This window comes from Condylura cristata, unplaced genomic scaffold (assembly GCF_000260355.1).
Source record: "Condylura cristata isolate star-nosed mole 26May11 unplaced genomic scaffold, ConCri1.0 scaffold00004, whole genome shotgun sequence".
NCBI lineage: Eukaryota > Metazoa > Chordata > Mammalia > Eulipotyphla > Talpidae > Condylura > Condylura cristata.
In genome coordinates, this window is record NW_004567105.1 from 43,181,626 (window position 1) to 43,193,467 (window position 11,842).

Below are 11,842 nucleotides of genomic sequence, written 5' to 3' on the forward strand. Positions count from 1 at the left end.
ATCTCACCTATTCTTTTAAGTAAGGCTGTGAGATAAATGTTTTTGTAATTTACAGATGAACAAATTCATATCATGTATCTTAAATACTTAATAGTTAGACCCAGATAAGTTTTTTTTACTGTTTTCATAATAAGGATGGTATCTTTTAATTTGCTAGTTTTCAATAAACTGTTACACAGCTAAAAGTAGAAACATTAACAAATTGTTGCTTTAAACAGCTGATACTTGTATTATATAACAATTAAGGCACCTACCCCCCTCCCTTTACCTCAAGTTTAAATGCTTTTTATAGTATGTTTTAAATTGTAAAATCAGAGTGTGCATATAATCAATAAGATGTTAACAGGAGCTGAAACAATTATTTTACCAGAAAATCTTGCTACTGCAAGCCTGGTACTTAGGCCATCAGCTTACTAGAAGCTTCTGGAGGGACAGTCCTCAGTCCTGACATACTGATCAGAACCCATAGCACGATTACAGAGGTTCACGTGCATATTGAAGATGGAGAAATGGAACTTAAGCTTCATTTGGGTTCTCTGTATTGTTATGATCACCTTGTATTAGAAAAACTGTTTTGTTTGCATTGATTACTTATGTTAAAAAGTAGTTGGTGCCTAGATATTTTGTTACTCAGTTAGATAAAACCTACATTTCACCTATTTATGACTTTGCTTCAGAAATTTTATTTTTTGAGATAATTTAAAATTGCTAGCCATGTAAGTGACCATGTCAAACTTTGATTAGTGCTGATTTTAATTTTTAAAACTATTAAAAGTATTTTAACTTTTAAATGTCCATAATTATTGTTTAGATGGAAACTATTCTTTGTTAGCTGCTCAATAGTCTTAATCAGAACTCTCATTGTTAAGGATTAATATACATGGAAATTCTGCTGCTTCTTTAGTGTTGAATTCATGTTTTAATTTTTATATGTGGGTTACATATTTTATACTCTATCAAAACCCAGTTAAAAAACACTTTTGTAGAAAATCATGTTTGTCTAGTGTTTCTAATAATCTTTGAATTGCTAGTGGGATCAGTTTGATACCATTCCAAATAAAACACCCCTCACTCCCACCCCAGAAATCAGTAGTTTTCTCTTTGCTAGTATGAGAGTAAATTGTCATTATTGCTCATGCCCAAAGTGGGGGAAAAAAAGGAAAAAGGGAGAATGTGAACACATTTCATAAAGAGTTCTGAACTTTAAGCTATACTATCTTGAATTGTCCTAAAAGACAAAAACATGAAACATATATCATTTAGAAAAGTCTTTTATGTGCATCTGTATTTTGTTAGAGCCATGTGTTCTAGACTCATATTTGTAATTCTTGAAAAACGTAAAACTTTCCTGGTGCATATGTGATTGTTATGCAGCATTTGTGATATGTTCATATAGTATGAGAAACTACAGACTATACTGAAATATTTTTTTTTTAAAGATTTATTTATTTGTTCATACAGAACTGGGGTACAGGCCAGAGATGCGGAGGGTGAGAGGATTCACCAGAGACAGAGTGGGATACAGAACAGGCAGATCGACAAAGTACACTGCTGAGGGGTGCAGTGGGCGGGTCAGGAGAGATCTGCCTCGCCATGTGGATCTCCTCCGGGGCAGGTGGGATTCGAACTCATGCAGAAGTGGCTTAAGCTTCTTAGTGCTGTGCTTTAACCCGCTGCGCCACCAGGGAGGGCCTATACTGAAATATTTTAAGGTGTACAGAAAGTGTATCACTGTAACTTCATATTTCTCTACTACTTATAGTTTTCAATTAATCATATTTCATTGTGTACTTTTGTATAATATGATTACTTTTTAAATGATTACTTTTTTATACTTCACAGACCTGGAGTAATGTTCATGAAATCCTGGTATCTTTTGGAAGAAGAGTTTTATGTTATCCACTTTATCGCCATTTTAAGCTCGTGATAAAAGCCTACAGAGACACTATAAAGATATTACAACTAGGTAAGATACTGTGCTTACAAATTTGGAAATGAAAGTGTTATAAGTTTTTAAGTCATTGAAGATGTAATCATGGTTTTGCTTTTTTGTATACATAAGTAATGAAAATCATTCAGTTCTATTGATTTTCCTTCTAGGTAATGCAAATAATCACTCCCTATAGCTATGTAGACAGAAGGAGGGTAGACAGAAAGTGAATATAGTATTCCAAACAATTTTTTTTTAATCAGAGTACATTGTATCATTCAATATTCCTTGGATTCCTATAATTTTCTAGGCCCTATGCTAGGATGATGGCTATAATAATGAATAGATAGATACATCCCTGTTCTGATGAAGTTTACAGGTTTTTCAGGAAGACAGATGACAAATAAGTAAGCAATCCAATACAGACTGAAAGCATTTTACTGAGTATAGAAATCACTAGGAGGAGGCATGGAAAATGGACTTGAGAGGTCAGGAAAGACTTCCCAAAGAAAAGCACAGATATTCTGAAAACTTTTGAATATTGTTCTGTACAATCTGAAAAGATAATTATTTGTTAACTGTGGAAAATCCCAGCTTCTGAAACAAATTCTGTAGTGTACATAACAATATCATTGGAACAAGCATATCATTTTTAAGCTAGTGCTTTTAATGGGGGTAATACCCACTTGTCTGTATTAGTGCTGACATTTATTTAAAAATCATTTTCAATACTTATTGTCACTTCTTTTTGCTTAGATAGAAATTCTTCTGAGGGCTTATTTTTCAGACTTAGGAGTAAGAAGGGATAAGAAAGGAAATAGGCCTTTCCTTTATACCCAGGTGATTTCATTGGCTTGAAGGGAATAATCATATCTCTAATATTTTGTCCCTCCTAGAGGTATATCTAGATTTTTCTTTGACTTTGGCATAACCTATCATCATCTTAATGGGAAAAAAATCATGTTTGAACTATATTTTTTAAAATTGGACAATAATTATAAAAATGAATCATAGTTAAATGAAAAATACCTTTTTATTCACCCAGTTGGTTTAGCTGAGCTGTATTGTACTTGGATTATTGATTGTTATTACAGAGTTATTTTTGAGAAGTTACTTCTTTAACCATGAGAAATGAAGTGCTTTTTGTCCTCACACATTATTATTGCTATTCATCCAATGTATTTCTTGAAATTCAAAAATTATTTGGAAAATTAATCTGCTAGAAATGACTGGTTGTTAAACTTGAGTTAAATGTCACAATTAATTTCTTGTTTAGGTCATACTAGATATCTACTTAATATTCATATTTTTATACAGTGAAAATGCAGTTTGAGATTAGCCTGTCAAATTACAGTCTCCAGATGGAAAATTGGTAACACTGCCAAGTGCGCATGCACATGAGTGTCCACATGTGTCCACATGTGTGCACGTGCTTACACACACACAGTTACTTGTTATTTTTTATTCTGGGACATAATCTAGTTCTCTGGATTTTTATTTGAAAAGTAATCAGTTCTGTGATTGCATAACCAAAAATAAATTTGATTGCCCTGACTTATACTGTAATCAACGACTCAAAACAGTTTTACTGGGCTAGAATTGAAATTTAGACTTTTCATCATTATCAGTTTGACAAGAAATAATCTTGTCAGCTGTGTTGTGATAGCACCAGAAAACTTTAGATAACGTACTGGAGGCCTATCTGCTGAAAATGAAGTTGAACCTTCTGTAAACCATATATAGTATGTCCTATGGCTAAAAACACGTTATGGCTAGCTGGTGTTGAAACAGAGCTGTATAGGTGGATTGCATAGGGATACCACTATAACCACTAAAGAGCCTTACATGTTTGAATACCCCATCATTTAAGAGTGTATAACTCTGGTTTGGCATTAATGCTTTCCAAGGATGTATTCATACATACTTTTAACTCAAAATGTAATTATAGCAATCACTTTTTATTATAAAGGTTAGTGTAGTACTTCCATAGTTGAAAGTAATAAGTCTTTCCCCAGAAAAAATATTGATCTTAAATGGAAGAATGAATTTCCCAAAATCAGTGTAGAAAGACTTCAGAATCTACGGGATATTTCATTACAACTGGTTTATTAAAACCTGGGTTTGGAGGACTCCACCTACAACATGGCATAATAGGGAGGTTCAGATAAACTTCTCCCCGAAATGTAAATATAGAAAAACTAAATTTTGTTCTCAGAAAATTTCACCAGTATATTGCTGGCAATAAGAGAACATGATTAGCTTTTTCTAAGGTTGGTGATTAGCTGTTGGGGTTGAACAGGGAGACAGTGTCCTACCACTCAGATATCTGAACAAGGTAGGGACTGGGCACAAACTGTACTGGTGTGCAGACTGTGCACAGAGAATTATTTTCAGTGATGGTGGAGTTCAGTCCTACATGCATACAGGCACTGGAACTGTTGTTTCAGTAGCAGAGAAACTGGCTGTTCACAATGCCAACAGAAGAGTTCCCTTACCTCCCTGATGGGAAGGCTGAGAAAGAAACCTGCTGCATATGATGTACCCCAGAGAGCACCAGCAGGGATCTGGGCTCTGTTAAGATTGAACAGTATTTCCTTTGCAGAGACAGGGAAGAAGACATGCAGAAATATTTGCCAGGAACAACCCTCCTCCCACCAACAGTAAGGCATAGTCTGTGGAGTCCAGCCACCAAGTTAAACAAAGAAGATAAAACTAAAACCACAGTGCACCTAATGGAAAAAGCAAATAAGGGAATGTACATGCCTAGAATGGAAATCTGAGAAAGAAGAATAGAAATTCAGAGACCTGTATAAAGGACACAGAGTTTGAGGACCTAATATAAAGGTTTTATGGCAATTAAAAAAAAGCAACAAGATTCTAGCAATTCAGTCAAGTGCAGAAAGTCAGGTATGGTAGCAGAACTAAGATGCCTGTCAGGAACATAAAGTACAGAGTGGACTGTGGTAAGTGCCTTACAAGATCTGTGGACTAAGTAGTTCAAAAAAAAGGAGAGGTTACATTTCATTAGAAGTCAGGGAAAGCTTCCGTGAGGATGTGAGATTTGGATTGGGACTTGAAGGATGGGCAGTACTGGATATAAAATGATGGAAGAAAGTGTCTTAAATAATGTAAGTGAATAGCATAAAGAATTCGTGGAAAGTTTCATCACAGAGAATCTGGAATTCATGATAACTGACACTGAGATTTGCCCTACAGCCTCTAAAACTAGTTGATAGTTTCTTTTCTACCCAAGTTAACTGGTCATCAGAATTTAGTTATCTATTCTTAAATATTACTTAATTCCCTGCTCCCCACCCAGGAAGTGTTAATTCTTACTTTGTTTTCTTCATTCAAAATTGTTTTTGAACTTTAACTGCCTAATTAAATCCCTACCACATTTAAAATATTTCTAACGTGGGAACATTCATAGTGCTTTCAGGAAACTTAAGGAGCATGAAATTCAAATCAAATATTGACATACTGTTTGTACTGTTTTTGCTGCCCACTTATACACCAGCTATGCCAAGAAAGGAGGGCTGTGGAGTCCCGGAATGTTCATGTGGCAGCTAAGCGCTTACCAGGACAGCAGGGCTCTATCTATCTTGCAGTCAGGGCTGAGCTCATCCTTGGCTTCCCTCACCTGGGAGTCTCCTCCAAGGCCAAGCAAATTTCTATTCTTGTCTGTTCCTCAGAGACTTGATTTAGTCTCTGATTTGTGTTTCCAATCCCTTTCATTGGCATGCTCTTATTTATTTGTCTGTAGTATTTATCCTCAGATCATTGTGAGTATATATCATTGTGATATAAACTTTTATCTATCCATAGAAGAACATTGTATATGAACATTGTATATGTAAGGAAGAAAATCAAATTCAGTTATCTCCACAGACTCCTTTTCTTTCTCATAATCCTGTGAATCATTAACTATTGGTAATCACTAATATTTTTTTTATGAAGCTTGTAATTTCTGAGTTACATTTATATAAAAGATTCTTTGTTCTCTTAAAATTCTCTGTAGGGGGCAGCATTCCTGTATGGTTCAGAAATGATAAATTGCATTTTGGTTACCATAAATGATTAAGAGCTTATGCTTATGCTGCTACAAGATACTTATAGTATCTTCGTGTTAGTGTTCTCTGGAAAGTTGAGTTATGTCACAGTGCTACCTGTGGGTCAATGCTCAAAATCAGTTGATGTCTTAAATATTTCCATATGTACACACTTGTATTTATGCTGTATTTCCTGTGTTATTTGGTTAAGATAAATTTTGTTAATTTTTGCAGTTTCTGACCTGAACTATGTAGAAAATTGAGGTTAGTTCCATAGCTTGATCTTAGGGTTTTTAAAAGTCCTAAATTTAGTGCCTCTTTTCATAAATCTAAAGTTCAGTTTTGAGATTGTTTTTAGTGATTTGCATTTATAAGAAAGCAACTCTAAGTTTGTTTTCTTTAAGAGGATAAAGGTAGAAAATTGTGTATATTTAAGGCAAAATTGGGAGAACAAAAAGAAAATGTTTTATTTAACTTTATTGAATAATGGTCATCCTATTGTATAGTAATATAGAGACTTGGGTGAAGTTTGTTGAATAACGTTTTATATATTTCTGGAAAACAGGCAAGAATTATATTTATACAATTTAGAATTTCTCTAAGTAGGAAGTTAATACTGAAAAATAGGGGCCCTCTCTGGTGGCTCAATGCACCACTATGAAGCTAGCTGCAGCCGCATCAGCACCAGTTCAAACCCCAGCCAGGGAGGTGACACACATGGTGCAACAGGCCTCTCCTGTCTCACCTGCTGCTCTCCTCAGTAGTGTACTTTGTCAGTCTGCCTTTTCTGCTCCCACTCTGTCTCTGGTGAATCCTCTCACCACCTCTGGGTTGTATCCCAGTTCTGTATGCATAAATAAATAAATCTTTTAAAAAATACTGAAAAATAACAAGTGGCAGATACTTAACTTAAAAGACATTAATCAAATCCTTTCTCTCTGCAAGATATTATAACAGACCCAGTGAAAATTTATAAGAATATGTATGACATGGTCTTAGCTTTTATGAAGTTTGTTATTTAAAGATATAATAAGACAAAAGAAAATGATACAAAGAGAATGTCCCTTTTAGAAAATACCCTAATGTCCAACCTATAGAACAAATCCAATATTTTGTATGACTTGTGGGCTAAGAAAGCTTTTCACACATTTAGATACTAAAAAAATTCAAAGGAAAATTATATTTCATGACACATGTAAATTACATTAAATTCAAATTTCAGCGACTACTTTTGTGATTTAATGGTAGATGATTAGTTGCAACAGAAATTATGTGACTTGCGAAGACAAAATGTTTACTGTCTGGCTCTCTACAAAAAAGTTTTGCCTACATTTATTTTAGGTCTGTTCACAGGTTTAGAGGGAAAAAGGGGCCAAGGTCTTTGGCTGCCTTTGATTCTCAGTGTCCAGTAGGGGAAGAGGGCCCATTTCTGTTTACTATTTCCTTCTGCCCCACGGGAGGAGATGCAGGTGGTCAGCTTTGTTCCTATTCAGGTAGTTTCCTCTGCAGTAGAAGAAGCAAGCCAAGATGCTAGTTTGCTGCATGGGTGAGGAAATGAGGGTGGCAGGATTTATGAAAATCAGAGTAACGAGTCCTGAAGTGAAGTGGAGATATTTGTGGCCCAGGGGTAGCTAGCCCATTGTTGCCTATGAGCTGTGTAGCCTGGCTAGTGTGGGGGGACATAAAAAGAAGTGTAAAAAATGTTCCTTAATATAAATTTTTAAATACAAACAAGTAAAGAATTTAAGTAGTATAATAGCACCATGGCATATCTGGGAGCCCAGACATGGTGGCCTGTGTTGTCCATCAGTTTTTTATTTCAGCTCTAAAGCTCAGTGCAACTTCTCTCACCCCTTTCTGAACTCCCAGCCTGAGACTAAATCTCAACCTTTTGTGGGGTTCAAGATTAGGTTAGGAAGGAGGTAGGAGATGTCCAGTGTTCTCTAAGTAGCAAATTCCCATACTTTGGACAACATGTGGTATTGAAGCAAATTCCCATACTGTGATTTTCTTCATTTTGAAGAATTTGATACATTTCTGTCATCCCTTTTTATGGTCAAATGGTCTATGAATATTATGTTAAAACAGTTCATAAATTACCCTTACTGATGATGTGCTCTCATCAAAACCCCAGAATTATGGCCAGATATGTATTTTTAGATGATAATACTGTTGAATTTTAGTTTTAGATTTTACAAATAGAGACTAAGCAATGCTTTCCTTCAGGCATTTTGATCAACCACTTCTTTTTTACTTTACTCTTCTTATCTTGTGTAGCATAAAATCGAAGTGTAGAACTTAAAACCCAGAAAACTGAAGCCCTATGTAACTATAATGTTCCAGTAGTTGAAAGAAATTTGGTTCTTACTAGCAATTTATAGTAATTTTCCTATGATGGATTTTAACCAGTGAAAATATCTCACTGTCCTAATAATCTTCTACAGAAAGACTCCATTTCTTAGGTAACTTCAACTGTAAGCTGGTCATCCAGTGAGAGATTATTGCCAAACCTGGCTGCTAGTAGGAAGATTTCAAATAGCCAAATTTAGAACAGCTCAATTTTATCTGCTTTAAAACATATTCATCTATTCACACCTTTCCAGAATAGGAAAGCACATTGCTCTTGATAGCACATGACCAAGGGGTAACCAAGGACCCCGAACTCTGAAGGGATGTGCATTCTTAAAGGGTTGCAGCCAACCATGTACACAAAGGCAAAAGAAGCATACTCTTACTATGAAAGGTTTTTAATAAAATTATTATACTTAGAGAGAGAGAAGAGAAGATTTCAAATAATGGTTTCCTAGTAAGACAAACTCCCAAAATTACCCATCTCCTCCTGGGCAGATGCCTAGTCAAACAGGCTTGGTTTGAAGTGGGCTGAAAGCTTGCCACCGATCTAAGTTACCTGTTGGCAAGGAACCACAAAAAAATTGTGTCAGGCATGTCCCAGAAAGCTGAGGCAAAGGGAGAGACTCAAAAATATCTTACATAATCCAACATGAGGTCACTATAACAGCTGCCATAGTCTCAGCAAGGACCAGGAATGGCCTCCCTATATGTCTCTCATCCATGTGTGTTTTCCAAATATCTTTTCCAAGTATCTCTTACATGATGCTCCTCCTTGCATCACCATCCGTGTCTCCTTTCCCTCTCCTTTTTCCACTTCCATTTATATATATTCACCTTGCCTTTGCCCAGCTTTCCCTCTCCCCTATCCAGGAAGTCATACTCATAACATAATGGGGCTTATAGTCTAAGGTACCTGTTCATAAGTGGGTCTGGGAAAATGGCATTTACCTTTTTCACAGAAGTGTATGTGTAACTTTCTTAGGAAATTGATCTTGGGAGGCAGTGTTTTGACCTATATAAGCTCTATAAAGGAACTGATATAAATTTCAGATGAATAGCTCACTTTTTTTGGTAATACCTGTGTTAGACTTTATAATTTTAAGCTAATTGTCATTATAAAACTAAACACCTTCCCCCAGTACTTCACTTCCAAAAGAGAGAGAAAGAAATTGGCACATGCTTGCCCTGATATTTTCTTCTTTCTTTGTGGCAATTAAAACTTTTCAAAAAATTCTTGCATTTTAGTTTGTTCTCCCTTGATTTTTTTCTTATTTGGACAACATGGCTGATTTGGTTGCATCACTTCAGGGAGTTTTGATTGTTTCATTCTCCTTCATCAAACATTACCTATTTTGTAAGTAGACCTGTAATCATTCAGTAGGTGACAGCTCTGGCTTTACCAAATGTAGTTGTAGGCCTTCTAGGTATTTACTTTTCTTAATCACTTTTGCAACTTTTATTGGCATTCTTAACATTTGCATGTGAAGAAGCCATGTTAATAGTTTAAATTTTTTTTTAGTAGTTTAAATTTTTAAGAACAGAATGGCCCCTACTTTGACCATACTACTTTGAACTCACTAGAATGCTGTGGGCTGAATGGAGCAAAAATCTATGGGTAGCAGAGCATAGTAGCTAGCTTCTAAAATCGGTGATACCAGAATGTGGATCTTGGATGCTTCAACTTACTGGCACTATATCTTGTCTCTTGAGCCATAGGTTCTGCTTCTATAAAGTGAGCAGGTGAGTTTATGGAAAGTCTCCTTCCCATTCTTTCCTTTGCAGAGTATAATGAAGAGTTCTGACCCCTAGAGGAATAGCCTGAAGGGTGACCACGTGACATAGGTGTTGAAGTAGGCTGGGAGTCCATTAGGTTTAGAGGAGAAGAGAAGGCATTCCATGGTTGGGAACCATTTCAACAAAGGACTTATAAGGGGGGAACTTATCAAGAGCAGTGCATGAAAAATGTGAGGGATAGAAGAAACTATTTGTTGAGGTGCAAGAGAGGAAATTCTGTAATTTTGATTTGAGAAAATAAAGAGTATGAGAGAATAGGTGCACAGAAATGGTGCAGAAAGGGCAGCTACAAGGGATATTTCCAAAGAAAAATCATTGACACTTAGTGTATGAAACTATAGGATGAGAAATTGTAAGGTTAATTACTGTGGTATTCATTTATTCAGTCTTAAAGCACACAAATTTGATTTATTTGCTGCTGCAAGGTATTGGGGATCATCTAGTAAATAAAACACAAGCCCTGGTTCTTTTGAAGCTTACTTTCTAATGTTAATTTTGTTAAAAATTTAGTGGCAGCAATTTTGGCATTTTGAGATGTGACTCCATAGCTTATGATACCTTTAGCATATCTAGAAGTCAAGTGGGAATTGTCTATAAAATATCAGTATGAATGAAAAAGTTAAACTGAAAATGCTGTAATTCACAGACCAAAGGAAGAAATGGTACCACTGTAGATTTAGTAATTTACTTCATAGTTAATAATTTTTAGGGCTGTCATGAAGTTTGGAAAACCTGGGGAATTATTGAGTTGTGAAAGGTTCCTTTTGTAGGCTTTGGCTGGGATTTATATTAGGTTTTTTAAAAGAAACAGGAAGTAATAAGATTGAACAAAACTTTAGTACTTACTTGGTGACTTTTTTTCCAAGTGATTTTATTGGCTTATTTTTGAAGTCTTAATATGATAGTTTTCAGTCAGAGCTTTAGTCAGTTCCAGAAGGTGAAAAAATTTAAGTAAGTTTAGATGGTTCCTTGACAACAAATGTTCACTTATAAAGAATAAAGTTTGAAAACTAAGCTATAGTTTTCCATGATATTTTGAAAGTTTAAATTAGAAGATGATCTAATTAAAGTTATGGTGCTTTTCAATGTTCATTTAGGTAGGAAAACTTCCCTTTTGGTTTTTTTAAAAGATTTATTTATTGATGCATACAAGAACTGGAGTAAAGGCCAGAGGTATGGGGAGAGAGGCATAAGAGGATTCACCAGAGACAGTGTGGGAAGCAGAACATGCCGATCTATTGAAAGACACTGATAAGGGGAGCAGCAAGCAGGTCAGGAGGGCTTGCTGAGCCATGTGCATCACCTCCTTGTCTGGGGATCGAACTAATGTTCCAGTAGTTTGAGCATGGTATGTGCTGTGTCTTTAATGCCTGTGCCAGGGAGGCCCAGAATTTCCTTTTTTTTAATGTACCACCTGTGTTTCATAGTTCTCTGGTCCCCACAATTAGCTGTAACAATAGAAATAAATTTTTTTTTGTAATTCTTCAGAAACAAAATAAGAGTTTGGACTTATTAGTGCTGCTATGATTTCATAAGATAAAGGCATGTTAAAAATTGTCTCTAAAGTGTTAAAAATTCTGAACTATAAATACATTAACCTTTAGTATCTGAAGTTCTCAATTTAGAAAACATAAGGTTTTTTCTTTCTTAAAAATGGCCTTTTTACAATATACAGATTTAATGCCATCCCCATAAAAATCTCAATGACATTCTTCAA

General features: G+C 35.4%; 1 protein-coding gene across 1 annotated transcript in view; it reads left to right on the forward strand.

Moving 5' to 3' along the window:
* The window catches only part of SHQ1 (SHQ1, H/ACA ribonucleoprotein assembly factor), a 100,531-nt gene that overhangs the window by 39,231 nt on the left and 49,458 nt on the right, over positions 1-11,842 (forward strand). The window contains exon 9 of the mRNA XM_004676549.2: positions 1,843-1,966. Coding sequence (XP_004676606.1) covers positions 1,843-1,966 — 124 coding nt within the window. The remainder of the gene's footprint in view (positions 1-1,842; positions 1,967-11,842) is intronic.